The following is an 18,458-nucleotide window of genomic DNA, read 5'->3' as shown; positions in this document are numbered from 1 at the left end:
AACGAACCAAAGAACAAGGAGTGGCATCTTCATTTGTGCCCAGCAAAAGTAGCAGTTTCCATGTTCTTCGTGAATTAGGCAAACAAACATGAACAGGCCTGCCAATTCAAATAATTATTTGGCCAGACTGCCTTTAACACTCATTTACTGTGAATCATACGAGTCATATCAATAGACGAAGCGGAACAGCAGGGAGGGAGAGATGGGCGGGCGGTGAGAGAGAGAAAGAGAGAGACTGAGAGACAGAGAGAGAAAGAGAAGGACATTAATGGGCGTAATAAGAGGGACGTCAGCTCGGGACACACAGCAGAGATATTTATTGGGGAGGTGAAAACTGAATGCGGTCAATTACAGCGCTGTCACACCAATCATTTTTCATGAAGGGAGACGCTTTCAGATCGACTGGCGATTATACAGGGACCAATCCATCTGAACAATAACACAGTGTCCCCGTCCCCGGCTGGGTAATCACTCACAAACACTGTGTGTGTGTGTGTGTGTGTGTGTGTGTGTGTGTGTGTGTGTGTGTGTGTGTGTGCACACGCTCATTAAATGCCATTTCCCACAACCCCTTAGCCACTGCTGTGTTTGTGTACTTGAAGGGAACTGGCCAATAGGAGCAGCAGAAACCAGAGAAAATGCCACATGTTGTCAGTGAATGGAACACCCTGCATAGTATGATGTTATGAATCTCTTATGAATATCAACCCAAAGAACCAAATGTGCCTTTCTCTTGTTTTTTTTTTTTTTTATGTCCGACATGTTCACAAATCACACATTCTGACTCAACAGTTAAGAGTTAATCTCGCTTTCTTTGTTTTTGCTCAAATGAAATTTGGCCATTAAGCATGGGCAGGGGATTGCATGCGCAATGTACTCAAGACCAAAATGAAGTAATTTCCTGAAGGAGAGTCCCGCTCAAAAGGAGCCTCTTCGAATGGAAGTGTTCATTTTGGTGAGGTACAACTACCTGAAAGACCCTTTCTACACAGGTCACGTTATTGTAATAGAGTAGAGTAAAGTCAGGTAGACGTACCTTGGTGGCCAGCAGGCGGGTCAGGTAGATCTCGGACACCATCTTGCTCCCGCGGTCGCCCTCCTTCTGGTCGCCGTGCTCGTGGTTCTTCACCAGGTGCCACGCCTTGACCCCGCTCTCCGTGTCAGGCGTGATCATGGGCGTGCGCGACCGCTGGCTGTCAGGGCTTCCCGTGTACTTGATCATGTTCTCTGGGAAACGTGGGGGAGAAAAGAAAAAAGTGGGGACGCCGCTGAAAAAGAATCAACGTGGACAACCGAGGCTGGGTCTCCCAGTGCAGCGGGAGCTGATTTAGACACTGCGAATGCACCCACATGCCTGGGAAAGAGCTGAAATTAAATTTCAATTTTTAAAGACTGTGCTCCGCTTCAGCTTGCATTTTCACCAGCATCCCTGAGTCTGCTAGAAGACACAAAATCGAAGAGGTGTCAGATGAACAGAAATATTCATAAGCCGCACACACTGGTTGAAGTGATGGTGACATTTAAGAAGACACGACACTCAACGGCTTGTCTACCCAGTTTGAAATACCTGATCAGCAGCTGGCTGCATGGGGGAAAGTTAAAAAAGGCATGTTTTTCTGAGCTGAGGATGAGGAAAACAATCTCTTTCTCAAGAAAGAGAAAGATAACAGCAGCCCTCCTAAAAACAGGAGAGAAAGAGAGAGAGAGAGGAGGAGGAGTGTGTGGCCCAAACTTCCTGAACCCGACTCAGACCGCTTGGAATGATGGGAAAGAGTAGCAGAGACCCACCAACGGACCGATGGACCCCCCTCCTGTGGGTTATTGAGTGTGCTGTATTTCACTGCGCCGGAGTAATTGGGCCTGACGGGTTCCACAGAGCGGAAAAACTCACCACTGAAATACGGCTCACCGTATCACCACCAGCTTTTGATTAAGAGAGGAGTCTGCTTTCTTTTTTCTTTTGCTGTGCCCCCCCCCACCCCCTCCCCCTCCCCAGATGCAATTCATTTGATTTCCTCTCCCTCAGTGTATAGCCACCGCACGCCGGCTCAAAGCAGATCTCCTTCTCCCGCGCGCTGAAGAGGTCTGGCCGTTTGAAGCTCATTCGAAAGGCAGAGAAAGTGATGTGTGGTGTTCTCCTTCTCCTTCTTCTCTCCGGTTTTGAAATTAATTTGGAGTGGAGGTGAGAGGTGGAGATGCAGGGACATATTAATGCTGTATTTGATGTGGCTGGAGTGTCGGTAGCTGCCACTGGGCTTTGATCTTGTTCTTTATCAGGTTAATAGACCTGAATCTGATGCTAGGCTTAGTCATAGTGGTGAAAGATGTGGGAAAGGAAAGAAGGAAGCAAGAATAGCAACAGATGTCTGTCAAACGCGCGTGTGCACACACACACACACGCAAAAATGATGACATACCATATTTACTGGCAGAGGTTCTGGAGACGGTGGAGCTGTTGACAGAGTTGTACACCATGACCTGTTTGGGGACGAGGGCCACCACCGAATTGTCAGGCACCTGGGAAGATGGGGGCACACACAGGGTTACAACAATAATCAGTCACGAATAATGTGGCAGTGGTAGGGCGGCAGTGTAGCATAGTGGTTAAGGAGCAGGACTCATAACCTAAAGGTTGCCGGTTCGATCCCTGCTGGGACACTGCTGCTGTACCCTTGGGCAAGGTACTTAACCTACAATTGCCTCAGTAAATATCCAACTGTATAAATGGATAACATTGTAAAGAACTGTAACCTATGTAAGTCGCTTTGGATAAAAGCGTCTGCTAAATGAATAAATGTAAATGTAAAATAATGTCTTTCAATGATACTCCGTTGTAGACTCAGCTGACTGCACTGGTGAAAACCTTGTCCATTAAATCAGTGATAGGGTATCTGGAATCCCCCAAGGGTCATACTTTCACATCTACATGTGCTCCGTAGTTAATTTCATGAGACTACAGGGTGTTAAATTTCATTTCTACACTGAAGACATTCAACTCTAACTACATTCTACATTAATGTTTCAAAATAGCATTGAGCAAAAAAAGGAATGTAATGGAATGAGAGATGAGAAAACTGATACAGTCAGCTACCGTAGCGAGGAGGCTAGCCAGCAAGCCATAAAGCAAATACAAGAACACAACACAATTTCTGTGGATGGCAGGGCACGCTGTGGATTTGTGTACATTCCTCATCCCAAACAGCCAGCTCTATGGCCCCAGCAGGCCACTCTTTATGACATGCACCATTTGCATAAATCCAAAAAAAAAAACAATCAGTGCCTGAAAGCACGGATGGCCACTAGGTGACCATATGCGGCTTTGGTCTTCCAGGTGTGCTCTCTGAGGCGAGAGTAAGCTGACATCAAACCAGCGATACAGGTCGAAGCAAATTTCCAATTCATTTTGTTTTGCTGTCAAATATTTATTTATGCATGCCTTTTTTTTTGGTGAAATCACACAAAACATATTGCGCCAGTGAGCTGTATTTTCAATTTGCATTACCATGGAGAACAGTCTTAACTTCCACCCTACACTGGCTGTAGGGATAAGAATTCACGCTCCGATGAAAGACAGCAAACAACTGTCTGATGCAACAGGGTGTGAATGATTTCGAGCTTCCTGGGCAAAGCGTTAATCCAGGTTTACGCCCCAACCAGCCCCTGGATGCTGTCAATTCAAATAACGTCCCGACTCCGCTCACTTCATTTCAATAACAATGACCTTGCGATGTTATGTAAAATGTTTCATCATGGAGTTACCTAAACCTTGATCACCACATCAAATCTACACTACACAACATTTACTTTTATTCATTTTTATCCGAAATGCCTTACAAGTGAGGCAGAGTACAAGTAAAAAGCGATATAAGGAATCGCAAATCTGCAAGTGAGGACTCCTTTTTTCCAATTCAGAAAACTGATTCATGGATAATCCCTCTCCACTGTTGTCTATGCTTTTTTTTTCCTCTTGTGCTTTTATCTTTTAAAATAGTGATCATTTTTTAAAAACTTCTTTTGGTACATGCTTTTTTATTTTCAGATCTTGGCCATTTCCCTGTCTCATACCCACTGCCAATAATCTGATATCCCCCCCAACCAAAAAAAAAGGAATGAACTGCTGTGTTTGTGGTCTCATCTCCGATTCCAATCAGGTCCAAACACGTGTTCACACCGTCAGCCAGTGTGTGTGTCTGTGTGTGTGTGTGTGTGCATGTGAATGCATGTGTATGTGTGTTTGTTTGTATGTATGAGTGAGTGTGTGTAAATTTATTCATGGAATGTGTAGTTGATGGAAACTCAGCGTTGTACTTATCTTCCTTATCTCACATCCTGAATTTCCAGCAGCTCATTGTCATGATGCTCAGCCTGTCCTTTATCTGGTCATGTCCCTGTGTGGAACCCTCTGCATTCACTCCTACCCCAATGGCCTGTTGAGTCTTTGGGGGGGTCCTGTTACTCACTCCCTCCACCTTAAAATGGTCCTGCAGTTTCTCTGTCACGGGCAGGTGCATTCCTTTTCCTTCCATTCTTGACCTTCCATCGTTTCTCTCACGCTTTCCACTTTCACAGTCCAGCTCACCAGTCACAGTCATCCACTCACTGAAACATTCGGAGGTGCACAGTATAGACTACGGCCATACCTGCGAGGGGGTTAGCGTGTTGAGTCTTTGCTGTGGGTTTACCTGGTAGTGGGTCAGCGTGTTGAGTCTACGCTGTGGGTTTACCTGGTAGTGGGTCAGTGTGTTGAGTCTGTACCGTGGGTTTACCTGGTAGTGGGTCAGCATGTTGAGTCTGTACCGTGGGTTTACCTGGTAGTGGGTCAGCGTGTTGAGTCTACGCTGTGGGTTTACCTGGTAGTGGGTCAGCGTGTTGAGTCTCTTCCAGTCGGCCTCGATCTTGGTGGTGGCATCCTCGTCCTGCAGGATGAGCCGTGCTCCTCTCCCCTGACGCCACTCTGTGGAGGAGTAGGGGCACAAAGTATGAAGTATGGTCTTTTTTAAAGGTGCATCTCTCTCTTTTTCTCAAGAAAGAAAGGGGAAGAGGTGGGTGGAAACAGAGGGAGATTTCCTGCCAGCGAGCTGAGCAACATACACTCCACTGAATTCTCAGGTCAGGTGATGCAGTTTGTGCGGTTGCCAGATCATGGGGAGCTGTGGATCCTGTTGGGAGAGGGGGCAGGCAGAGCAATACGTAACTGCTACCAGTCCTGCTACAAAAGCCAGCCTGAACAGATATCATTGTATTGTAAAAACGTCTGGGCCATTTTTTAAATTGTTAAGTCCTGTGCTTTTTGACTTCTGAAAGCAGCTCATTCAGCTCCAAGCGTACTAAGTGTAAACATTGCCATGGCAACTGAAGCAAAGCATGAAAACACAGGAAACAGACATTTGTTTCAGTTTGCCAGAATAAAATTCATCTTTACTGTCCTCAGTCAACCCCAGAACACCCTCACCCAAATACCAAATAACACTTTCTGTTTGTTTTTTTTTCATACTCTGCAATGATGTTTAAACTACAAACAGAATATTCATAAGTTGTTTTTTGTCATTTTCCACAGTGTCGTAATGCTGTTTGTCTTGTGATATTAGGGTGATCAGGCTTGATCAGTGAGCAGCCTCAGTAATCAATCAGCCTGTTGTTCTTTAGGCTGAGGGAAACTGATCGGCCAGTAGAGAAACCTGTTTCACTTCTCGTTTATAATCAGCCTTGTGGATCAGCTCCTCCTTCTGTGTTTTTGTCAGGCTGCCTGTCTGGTCGTAGGGCAAAAACTATGTTGCACTGCTAGAGGGGTGGATGGTCTTAGGTCTCAGACTGAATTTGTAGGCCTGTGATTACCATTGCTGGGAAATGAAGTACAGTCTGAGCCCCAAAGAACACAACAGAATCCCAGGCGATGGAAAGTGTGATCACTGTGCTCTGTGGGATGCATCCAGAAAGCATCTGTCGCTGAAAGAAAGACTCTCTGCTTATGCAGACTGTTAAAGTTTCTGCACCAGAGACTGCAGGGAAAAACAGACTCTTGTTTTTCTCTCAGCACTTGCTGTCTTTCTATAAACATAGAAATTAAGTTTGCTTCCTACAAGATCACAGCTCCAGCTCTTTCACAGACATAGCAGCTACAACGGGCTCACAGACAGCTCCCCTCCTCTCACAGATACAGCAGCTACAGAACCACAGACAGCTCCCCACCTCTCACAGATACAGCAGCTACAACAGGCTCACAGACAGCTCCCCTCCTCTCACAGATACAGCAGCTACAGAACCACAGACAGCTCCCCACCTCTCACAGATACAGCAGCTACAGAACCACAGACAGCTCCCCTCCTCTCACAGATACAGCAGCTACAGAACCACAGACAGCTCCCCACCTCTCACAGATACAGCAGCTACAACAGGCTCACAGACAGCTCCCCTCCTCTCACAAATACAGCTGCTTCAGGACTACAGACAGCTCCCCACCTCTCACAGATACAGCAGCTACAACAGGCTCACAGACAGCTCCTGAGCTCTCACAGATACAGCAGCTACAACAGGCTCACAGACAGCTCCCCTCCTCTCACAGATACAGCTGCTTCAGGACTACAGACAGCTCCCCACCTCTCACAGATACAGCAGCTACAACAGGCTCACAGATAGCTCCCCTCCTCTCACAGATACAGCAGCTACAGCACCACAGACAGCTCCAACACAGACACACAGAGCAGCCACTATCCCTCACTGTGTCCACAGCCTGTGTAATGGTCTGGTCTGAGACTGTTGCTCATTCAACTTGAATAGCTACACTTCTGTTCACTTCTGTTCTCCTGTCACTCTGGATAATAGCGTCCGCTAAATTAATGTAATGCAACGCAAATATCATGGCACAGTGGGCATGAACAGCACAACTACTGCATAGGTGAAAAAAAATCTCATCTACTCCACAAAAGCACCCTTCAACTCCTCAAGTGGAAGAAACTATATCATATACCAGAGAGGATTAGCAAGAGATACAGAGAGAGGGGGCGACAGGGAGAGACAAATAGCGACAGATGAGGTGGACAAGCCTGCTCTGATCTCACCTCCCACCACCAGGGGGCTCCACCAGACAGGAAAAAAATACTCTCTCCTGCTCAACGTGTTGTAGGAATGACTGGAGTAGGGAAGCTGGCACAATCCCATTTCCCTTTATCTGGATCGGTGATCACGGCTGCTATGCAGCCTGAATATGGGGGAGTGGCACTGTGATTCCACATCACTGAGATACTGTTGCATCTCCTCCCATTCTACACAGACCCCCCTCTAACTGTCCTCTCACATTCTACACAGAGTCCCCTATAATTCTGTGCTCTCACGTTCTATATAGAGTTCCCTATAACTCTGTGCACTTATATTCTACACAGACCCCCCTATAACTGTCCCCTCCCATTCTACACAGACCCCTCTATAACTGTCCCCTCCCATTCTACACAGACCCCTCTATAACTGTCCCCTCCCATTCTACACAGACCCCTCTATAACTGTCCCCTCACATTCTACACAGATTCCCCTATAATTCTGTGCTCTCACGTTCTATATAGAGTTCCCTATAACTCTGTGCACTTATATTCGACACAGACCCCCCATGACTGTCCTCTCCCATTCTACACAGACCCCCCATGACTGTCCTCTCCCATTCTACACAGACCCCCCATGACTGTCCTCTCCCATTCTACACAGACCCCCCTCTAACTGTCCTCTCACATTCTACACAGACCCCCCTATAACTGTCCTCTCCCATTCTACACAGTGTCTTCTCTGTCTTTCTCCTCTATCTGTTTGCTCTCCATCCATCCGGAAGCCCCTCCTCCAAAACACAAGGGCCACACCTGCCCCTGACAAATTCCCTCTCTCAATAAGAACAAATAATAACACTATAATAAAACTGCACCCAACTGGCAGTGGCCATAAAGCGACCCCACACAGGGGTCCATAAAAGGCCAAAGAGAATTCCTTCACTTATCAGACAGGCACCCCCTCCTGGAAACCTAATCAAAGTCCCATTGCTGGTCGTAAACACGTTATTACTGAACATGCAGTGCTAAAAGAGCTACGGTGATATTAATCCATAAAAGCTGCGACTCTCTCTGGGGGAAAAAAAAACCCTCCACGCTGGCAGATATACAATCAGGACCAGAATGACTGCAGGCAATGGTGTAGAGACAATGTGGAGAGATTATATCATGTGAAAGTCTAATTCATTATAACAGAACAGGATTACACAGAGGGGGGTGCAGCGCGGGGCTATTTCTCATCTCCAACAACGCCGCTTCCCTACTGGTCATGTTTTATAAAATAAACAACCTTTTTTTTGTTACCAAACAACAGAGCCAACAGCTATAAAAAGCACAGACGCGTCTAGTAATTTCAGGTAACAGCATGATTATATTAGAATGATTTCATCACAGCGTTTACAGAACTGTCCTGATGTTTCTCAAATTGAATTCTCCTCTGCTTAGAACATTCCTTGGCCGATACATTTCATGATCAGTTTGCTTATAAATTAGATGACCAATTAACATGACAAATAAGCCACTCAGCAACAGGAAACTGAGGAGTGAGAAATGACTGCTGATATAGCTGATAGAATGTTGATTTCAAGTTTAAAGACAAAGTGGAAACATAATGAACTCCTACAATACGAACAGTGGGATCTAGATCTATGCTGAGTTTCATGGTGCTGGGTCCTGCCTCCTAAACTCAATCTAATGTTCTGGAATGGACACATATATCTTTAAATTGGGCCTGGTGTGTGCAGCATTCAGAATCTCTAATTATTTTCTCTTGCATACATTCTTCTTATTCAGGATTGGACCTCATCAGCTCGGTTTTGCAGGGCCTTACCCAGGTCCAGATCGGAGGCCTTTTGTCTGTGAGAATAGGGCACGTTCTTATAGATGGCGTCCAGGATCTTCTCCTTGACCTGGCTGATGGTGTCACAGTTCAGAACCTTCACCTGGATCTCTGGGCTCTTCTCGTTGTCTGGGTGTATGCAGTTAACGACCTGCAGGGGGAGCACAAGACACAGCGTTCGTTGATCTGGAACCTTGGCCCTGGAGTGAATGGCTTGTCTCTGGTTGCAGCCAGATGCTTTTCACCAGTGAAACTCTTCATTGCAGCAATATAGTGGGGGAGGGAGGAACTGACTCTTACCTGTGTGTATTTCCACAAAGTTCTATAAAAATAGTAATATGCCCACACATATCAATATTCAAGAATCTTGCAATGAAAGCGGACCACACAGATATTTTTTTGTAACCTGGAACATTCATTTGTACCAATGACTCAAGCAGCAAGATGGAAGGAAACAAAGTCAAAAATTTTCATAACCATAAGAATAACATCTCAAGTGTTTACTAAATTCACAGGGAAAAACTGTCTAAATAATTGTGTTTCTGGTGGAGAGGCTCTTTAAATGTGAGGCAGACTCCCGGTCCATCCCCTGCCGCTGCCCCAGCGACAGGTTTTCAGACAGGCTAAATACACAGAGGCAGTGTGACTGCGTGTCCTCACCAGTGTCTTGTAGTCGATCTGCTGCCTGATGAGTTTGTCCTCGCTGAGAGAGTAGCGTGCCTCGCCCGTGATGGAGTCGATGGGGCCTTTCTCCATCTGCTGCTTTATGGCACAGAAGAGGGAGAACAGGGGCTCTCCAGCGCACTCCTGAGGAAGAGTGACACAGGCCGTTACACACATGCACACGTGCACGCACACACACGCACACACACACGCACACACGCACATGCACACGCGCACACACACGCGCACACGCACACGCACACGCACACAGATAGTGGTGAAAATACACCCATAGGCATGCATGTAAATGCATACACATTTACTGATTCAAATTTGCAATGCAATGTGCTGAAGCTGGAAGAAAATCATGTGCGGTATAGTGGTTACCTTTAGAAACTTGTAGAGCAGGAAGGTGAACCAGTTTGTGAGCATTTTCTCTGCAACAGATTCGGTCCTGGTAAATAAGCAGACAAGCAAACACGGTGACCACAACCATAAAAGATTCTCACAAAACAAAACCACAGCCATGAACAGCACTCTCACATATGAGACACATCCCTGCTAACAGGACCACAAACTTCAACAGCTCTCAAAATCGTGATGAACACCACTCTGACCAGCTTTCAGCAGTAAAATTCACAGTCAATGTTTCAGATTTCCCAGGAGATCTAGCTGCACACAACCCCTGTGGCTTGGTGCAGAGACCGAACCCCTACATTATGAATGGAAACTAACCCTGCAGCTGTGTTACAGCAGCCTGACAGGCACCCTGAGAGAGAAGCCGCACACTGACTCCAAACACCAGGAAATGAGAGCCAGACATATGCCCTGTAAAACAGGGAAAGCTACACTGGGGAATGGGGTGCCTGGATCTGTACTCTCTCTGAATTATATGCGTGTGTATATCCTATCCAGGGTAGTTAATCTGCCAAATCAGCCTTGGTAACAGCCCGTAATGCGTATCAATATTTCAGGATGTGTGAGCGTTCCCAGAAGAGGGGAGAGCCTGGGGGCGGGCATGTGACGCGCCCCTCATGCACTATCCACCGCCTACTGCCCCGCCCCTCTACCCACCCCTCACATTAAGTTCACTGCGTGGCATTTTGGGGGGGTGGGGGTGCCCGCTGGTCCAGTAGAGCTGGCACTGTGCCCATCTCAGCATCATATGTGAAAGGGATTTCCCTCCCCTCCCACTGCACCCACTCTGCCCCTGCCCTGCCTCGTCAGATACCGAGGTCAGAGGTCGGCTTCAGTGCGTCAGCTTCAGTGCGTCTGCTTCATTGCTTCAGCGAACGTCCAGCCCTAGATACGGATACTATGTACAATCTGTGCATTTATCTGTGTGATCACATAAACAATGTAATGATGTTAATCTCTCAATAAACTGGCAAATGAGCAGTAAGAGCCAGCCCATGTGGCCCATGTGAGTGAGCTCATCTCCGCTACGCAGCGGTGTGCTCAAGTGCTCCTTCAGCAAGACAACGGCCTCCCCTCTGCCTCAGCAATCCCAATGTAATGAGCTCTGCATGCAATAAATCTCACCTGTGCCAGCCCATAATAATCACTGCCCATTAAATTGGTCCCTGGTGGAGAAAATGTTCCTGGTCAGCTGTTACACAAAACCCCTGCTATTTTCATTGTATGTGCTCGGGGGAGGAGAGCAGAGTGGATATGGGGGGGTTGCACCGGCTCTTACAGAGCATCATTGGTGATGACATGAACAGACCTGGCAACCTGTGTACTGCACCTGGCAACACTGTATACAGCACATAGGGTATGAACTGTTCTTCATTCTGCACTGGGGACTTTACTGAATTCAGCCACCCAGACACCTTCATGGCCTGTACTGAGTGAGTAGCCCCCCCACAGCTTCACACTGACACTGTAGGGCCATGTTAATTAGGTTGTAGAATAATTCATTAAAGTTAGACTTTACCAATGGGTGGCTTGGACAGCCCCATGTTCATTGTGTGATGATGGACATCTTCCAATGTCATTACACTTTCCCACTGAATACAGTCTAATCCAGCTTGAGGACTAAGATTCTATTTCATTATAATACAGTGTAGCTCATTTAATCAGATCCAGTCATTTGTCTGAATTCTCATCATCTCCCATCTTAAATATATTTGCCAGGGACACGCATGCGAATTTGGGGGTGGATTTGAAAGCGCTCCCTTCCTATCCGAAGGGAAGGGACCGGGGAGGGAGCAGCAGGTAAACCCTGGGCGTTAATGGGCCGTTAGATGCCTGCCACTGTCCTCGTTACGGAGAGAGGGGGGGCCGAGAGGACCTTCCCAGCGGCTGTAATGAGGTGACAGAGCACCGGGGTCATGCTGCAGTGGCTCTCAGGCAAAGTGAGACTCAGGAGAGAAACAACCCTGGAAAACGTCTTGTTTCTCCTGCATATCTCTCTGTTCTATGGCCTGGTAAACCTGGTTAATAAAAAATTACACACTTTCAACATGTAGCTAAATGTGAAGGATTGGGGCTCGCTGTAGATGTGAACAGGTGCCGTTTCGTTACATTACATTATTGTCATTTAACAGATGCTCTTATCCACAACGACTTACATACAGTAGCCTACAATTTTATCCATTTATACAGCTGAGACACAGGCTGCTCCTACCTGCGCAGGTGTACCTGAGACACACACAGCATGGCTTCACCTGCACAGGTATAACTGAGACACAGCCAACTCTTACCTGCACAGGTGCACCTGAGACACACAGCCTGCCCTCACCTGCGCAGGTGTACCTGAGACACACAGCATGGTTTCACCTGCACAGGTATAACTGAGACACAGCCTACCCTTACCTGCACAGGTGGACCTGAGACACACAGCCTGCCCTCACCTGCACAGGTGGACCTGAGACACACAGCCTGCCCTCACCTGCACAGATGGACCCGAGACACACAGCCTGCCCTCACCTGCACAGATGGACCCGAGACACACAGCCTGCCCTCACCTGCGCAGGTGCACCTGAGACACACAGCCTGCCCTCACCTGCGCAGGTGGACCTGAGACACACAGCCTGCGCTCACCTGCGCAGGTGCACCTGAGACACACAGCCTGCGCTCACCTGCACAGATGGACCTGAGACACACAGACTGCCCTCACCTGCGCAGGTGCACCTGAGACACACAGCCTGCGCTCACCTGCGCAGATGGACCTGAGACACACAGCCTGCGCTCACCTGCGCAGCAGCAGTTTGGGGTGGTTCTTGCTCTCCAGGTTCTTGTCGATGAGGTCGGAGAGCAGCTGCTTGAGCACGTCGGTGGCGTACTCCAGCTTGCTCTGCAGCACGGTCATGATGAGCGAGGCCACGTTGCCGCGGTCGCGCATGGAGAAGCCACGCTGAGACTCCAGCGTGTGGATGAAGCACAGCAGGAACACCTTGTTGTTGATGAGCTGGCCGAACAGCTTCAGGCCCTTCTCCACCTGCTCCTGCCGGTAGCCCGGGACCTGCGGCACACGCCACAAACACAGCTCACGTTCACAGTCACAGGGACTGCGATTCAACCCCGCAACCATCTGGTGTCAAGCCAGGGTCCGACCCCACTGCCCCATACTGCAGCCCATATGACTGGAGCCAGGGGGGTCAGTGGGTAAAGCACTGCTCTGACCAAGTGTGAGGAAAACAACAGCAGCCTCTGTGATCATGGGGTTCGCAATGCATCATGGGATTGACCCATGGTTAAAATGGATCAGTGAAGTTCCTTTAATAATTGTGTTGATGGCTTTCACTACCCTATGGTTCACAGAGACAGAAGAACTGAGAGGACTGTGTGTCATGCCATTCTAATGCTGTGGGACTGTGAAGGAAAAGAACAGAAAGCTGTTCACTTTGTGCATCCTTGCATTGCATAAACGCACATGTTTGTTTATCTGGATTCACCACTGCGGAAGAACGCGAGATGAAAGTTGCACGGATTCCGTTGTTCTCGGGATATGAGAAACCCCCCCTTCGCTTGTCTGCGGTGATCCGTGCGTTCTCTTCTTTCCGTTGCTGGAGAGGTTCTATTTCGAGACCTGTCATGTACATCTCAGACAGGGCGGCTCTGGCTGGATCCGTCAGCGTCGGGGGGGGTGGGGGAGAGGGAGGCGTGTCTCCCCTAATCCACTGCTCATGCTTGCTGCCCACCATTGCTCTGATGCTCACTCCCTTTGCTCATGGCTGACAGGATCCAATGAGAGACGAAGTATTCACTGCGCAGCCTCATGAGAGGAACCACAGGGGTGAGAATACGGGTCTGCTCTGACCCCCCTGCCCCAAACTGCAGGGTGAATGGAGTACAGGGCTGAGAGGGGAGCAAGCAGGCACCAAAGGCCGTGGACACCCCCCCCCCCGGCTACAGTATCCTATTGGCCAAACCTGCCATCCACTCACAACTACAGCGAAACAGATGAGATGAGGAGGAGGAGGGAGGGTAAAGGAGGAGGGAGGTAAACCCTTTGTGTTCAGTTATGTAATTTTCTTATTTCCCACCAGCTTACCACCTGTGTTCCAAATATGGGCCTTCATATTTGTTCAGTATTGACAGGTACAACAGATTTTGATAGTAAGCCTCTTTCTGAAACAAGACTTTCTGAACACACGGTTATGACAAAAGCACATTTGACACAGGCATGTTGTTAGACGGCCATCACCTCCAGGTCCCTCAGGACAGGGTGTTCCTCAATGCCGGGGAAGAGGACCCTCATTGTGTAAGTCCTATAATCCAGGAAAGGGATTCCAGCACCGTCCAAGTCACTGGTTAACTCGTGGATATCCGTCTGCAGCTCTGCGAAGGCTGGGGGCACACAGAGAAAGAAATGCCTGCTCAACAGCCACGGCTACATCATGCTAGCCACTCCGTCTCAGTCTAGATAACCAACTGTCTCTCTAAAGCCCACGCTTGACCCGTGTAAAGCACAGACTCACCCTGCTTATTGCCCACACTCACGCTGTTTAATACACACATCCTCTGTAAACCACACTCTCGCCCTGTTTACACCCCGCACTCGCCCCAGTTTACGCCCTGCACTCGCCCTGGTTTATCACCCACACTCGCCCTGGTTACACCCCGCACTCGCCCTGGTTTATCACCCACACTCGCCCTGGTTACGCCCCGCACTCGCCCTGGTTACGCCCCGCACTCGCCCCGTTTACGCCCTGCACTCGCCCTGGTTTATCACCCACACTCGCCCCGTTTACGCCCCGCACTCGCCCCGTTTACGCCCCGCACTCGCCCCGTTTACGCCCCGCACTCGCCCCGCACTCGCCCCTTTTACGCCCCGCACTCACCCCGCACTCACCCCGCACTCGCCCCGCACTCGCCCCGCACTCGCCCCGCACTCACCCTCTTTGCACTCCAGGGCCACGCGGGACTCCAGGTTGTCCATCTGCATCTGCAGCCGCTTGAGCGTGCGGTCGCTCTCGCGGGACTTGCGCTTGTAGGCGATGAGCACCACCACGATGAAGAAGATGAGGAGGGCTCCGGCTCCGGCGATGCCCACCACGGCCGTGCTGCTGAGCGGGCTGTCCGAGGAGATGTGGACCACGCCCGGCGAGAACTCGATCCCGCCCACCCGTGCCTGGGGAAACACACGCCGTGACCATAAAGCTGCGGTCTTACCACAAGCAGTCCTGTGATATGCTGCAAACCCGCTCTGACCACGCACAGGTCACTGCTGGGACAGGTTAAAACAGGAAAAAGTGGCATGGAGCAGACCAGCGCCCCCTGGAGGTCAGGTGTTATTCATTCAAAAACCCTCATCCCTCAAGGCTCTGTTTGCTTGTTTTACAGTGCTGTGGTTCAAAGCTTCCTGCTTTTCAAGTAAGTCGATACGGTAGCCCTGTTCATTCAATGAACCATCAGGGAGCAATGTACACTAGAGTTATTTCTCTGTAGCCCCTTTTAGAGTTATTCTTTTTTTCTGCATAACTTTCCATACAAACAACACAATAATCATTGAGCTGTTGGCATTGCTCAGCATCCCAGACAAAGTTTTACCCACGATGCAGTTCTCACTCACCAGGACCTTGTGGCGCCCCGTCAGGTTCGGTGACTCACAGAGCAGCTGGGTGTTGGAGACAGTTAACGGACAGGGTTTCTCTCCAATCAGAACGCTGAAGTTCAGCTTGCCATTGCCCCCGGGGGCGGGAGGAAGGAAGTTCCTGCCCTTAAACCAGAACAAAAAGAGAATCTAACATTCAAGTGCATATTCAAAGATCACATTTCATAATCCGCATACACAATATGCATGGAAAAAAGGGAAACCAACAGAGCGACAGAGTATGATATATTATCTAAATCAGCTCCGAAGTGCAGGCTGCCTCCTCATTGGTCAGCACGATTCTGAGGAACCTTCAGTTCTTACCTTCAGTATGATGGGTGAGCCGGGCTTGAGTTCCAGAACTCCGGACGTGCTCAGTGCCTCAAATACAGGGTTGGGGAAGTACGTGAAGCTGGTGTTGAGGTCCTGAACGGACTGAACGTCGTCCAGGACGAAGCCGAACTCGTCGGGCTGCTCCGCCACCTCCCTCTGGCGGCTCAGGCTGACGGGCAGCTCCGGGGCCTGGCACAGCATGGCGGTGGAGCTGCGGACACGGCACGTCTGCGCGCACAGAGAGGGACCCGTCAGAAAGCCGCACTCTGATTGGCCCTTGGGTTGGTTGCAGTCAGGAAGCTCATCTCTGATTGGATCTTAGCGCAATATTATCAGCAACATGGACTCCAGCTGGCCATCAAGGTTAAGCAATGAGGTTGCTTAACTCTGACTGGACCTTGATGTGGAGTGATCAGACAACTGAACTCTCATTGGACTCCAACCGGACCTCAGGGTGGAGCAGAGAGGTTTTATTTCCCTTTGTGTCCCTGACATGTCTGCACAGTATTCACCAGGATTCTTCTGCTGAAATAAAACTATATCCATCATGCATGCACATACGTATCCACTTACTACATAATATGTTTTTACTGAAAACATTAAACATCAGGTTTTCACCCTTTACTGGGAATTTCAAGGGGGAATTTCTGACATCATAATTAAATATGGTACAGGACTTAACTCATAGCCAGCTGAGATCCCAGTCTGATCTCGTTAAACACCCTAATGCAGTGGTTGGAGAATCATAAACCTGCACAACAGACATGGTGGGATGTTTTTGGTATCCATGGAAACATTTCCAATGTTTGTTCTTCGCTTCAACAATTTCTTTTGGAGTCTTCCTGTCATTTTAATTGCTTCTTCACAAAATCTGCTTCATGAATGACGATTCCACTTTGATATGCACTTTGTGAGGAGCTATAATACTTTCCAGGAACTCAGCAGGAACTGAGCACAAGATATATGTCTTTCAATCTACCTGGCAATATCAAGCTCCTCAAAGTCAGCCATTACTTCGATGAGTGCATTTCAAAGTTTTTAAATTGCTGCTGAGACAGACACCAATATGGGGATCTGACTGTGTTATGAATTGTTTTAACAAAGTGCAGCTTTACACAAAGGCCTTTTTGAAGGAGCCTGTGTACCTGAAGTAGCAAAATGAAACTGAACCATTTCAAAGGCCAGATGGCAGATGTAACAGCATCTGAGATCAGGCCTGGAGATTACATCACTGTCTTTTGTCTGAAGTGCACTGATCTTCCTTAGATCTCAGATCAGCCAGAGTGCTCTGTGAAAGCCATGTCTTTGGGGGAAACCGGATCTCTCGGTGCGGACAGATTTTTTTCTCTCTCAGCCTTGTGTTTGTTTCAGTGGAGAGAGAACAGTGCAGGCTTTATTGTATTGGATGGGGGAGATTTCTGTGTAGTGAGTTGGCTCCTTCAGGATAACCTGAGACTTCTTCTCACTGATGAATCTTCTGTCCTGCTTTGGGCTGTCCATAGCTCCTGTGCCCAGGCTGAGAGATCAGAACACTGACCACCTCAGGCAACACAACTCATGATGACCATTTGTAGGTGGTTGGTGGAACAGCACTCACGGTGACCGTTTCTGGGCAGCTGGGGGAACAGCACTCACGGTGACCGTTTCTGGGCAGCTGGGGGAACTCACGTTCAGTGTCTCCAGCCCGTTGTACTTGGCTCGGATCATGGGGCTCTGAATGATGTCTAGATTGGTCCCTGTCACCGTCACCGGGGTGTTCCCACTGCAGTGCAGAGACAGGCTGTTAGCACTGACTTCTCTTTCACTCACACGCCCAGAAGCAGAGACACACACAATCACGCACATACCATTCTATTCAAGAAATTGGAATGGGGAACAGAATTTTTTAAAAATCTTAATTTTTTTTTTGCATCCTTGCACAATAAGCATCCTGCCCACCAAAACCCTTCTCCCTGACTTAAATGGTTTCAGAACTTTCCTATTGTGAATGACTCAGAGACGTTTGTGTGCCACAGAGCTCTAACAAGCCAATGCTTCACACATCTCCCACTCTCCTGAGTGCTGATAACCTGCAATCTCTCACGTCTCTAAAGCTCAGAGACGCTCTGATAGGCTGAAATTCCCTCTCACTTCCTGCACCCACTGAGCTGTGATTGGCTGAGGTGTCTACCTGAAAATGCTCCACTCGGGCTCCAGTTTGAGGATGGTGGGGTCCTCCACGTACTCGAACCTGAGGTCCGGCTGCAGATGGGCCTTGTCCACGCTGACCGACACGCTGACGTTCCCGTAGCCCTGCAGGGAGGCCTGGGAGCGGCAGGTGATCCACTGACCGCCTCTCCTGTGAGGGCCATGGAGGAGCATAAGAGCCATCTGCACCGCTCGCCCACACACATGCACTCTGCCTCTCTCACACTCGCACTCGCGCACGCACACACACACACACACACACACATACACACACACACACACACACACACACATACACACACACACACACACACACACACACACACACACACACATACACACACACACACACACACACACACACACA

General features: G+C 48.8%; 1 protein-coding gene across 1 annotated transcript in view; it reads right to left on the bottom strand.

The window, feature by feature from the left end:
• LOC118771897 (plexin-A4-like) overlaps positions 1-18,458 on the bottom strand; it is a 152,869-nt gene that overhangs the window by 10,651 nt on the left and 123,760 nt on the right. The window contains exons 16-28 of the mRNA XM_036520044.1: positions 18,075-18,242; positions 17,573-17,666; positions 15,896-16,132; positions 15,551-15,697; positions 14,875-15,109; positions 14,183-14,325; positions 12,729-12,997; positions 9,919-9,985; positions 9,529-9,675; positions 8,860-9,019; positions 4,851-4,954; positions 2,418-2,517; positions 1,037-1,227 (exon numbers count right to left, since the gene is read on the bottom strand). Of these exons, the coding sequence (XP_036375937.1) occupies positions 1,037-1,227; positions 2,418-2,517; positions 4,851-4,954; positions 8,860-9,019; positions 9,529-9,675; positions 9,919-9,985; positions 12,729-12,997; positions 14,183-14,325; positions 14,875-15,109; positions 15,551-15,697; positions 15,896-16,132; positions 17,573-17,666; positions 18,075-18,242 (2,062 nt within the window). The remainder of the gene's footprint in view (positions 1-1,036; positions 1,228-2,417; positions 2,518-4,850; positions 4,955-8,859; positions 9,020-9,528; positions 9,676-9,918; positions 9,986-12,728; positions 12,998-14,182; positions 14,326-14,874; positions 15,110-15,550; positions 15,698-15,895; positions 16,133-17,572; positions 17,667-18,074; positions 18,243-18,458) is intronic.

The sequence above is a fragment of the Megalops cyprinoides genome, chromosome 25, assembly GCF_013368585.1.
Source record: "Megalops cyprinoides isolate fMegCyp1 chromosome 25, fMegCyp1.pri, whole genome shotgun sequence".
NCBI lineage: Eukaryota > Metazoa > Chordata > Actinopteri > Elopiformes > Megalopidae > Megalops > Megalops cyprinoides.
Note: the sequence above shows the minus strand (reverse complement) of the source record. Positions and strands in the feature narration are given on the sequence as shown.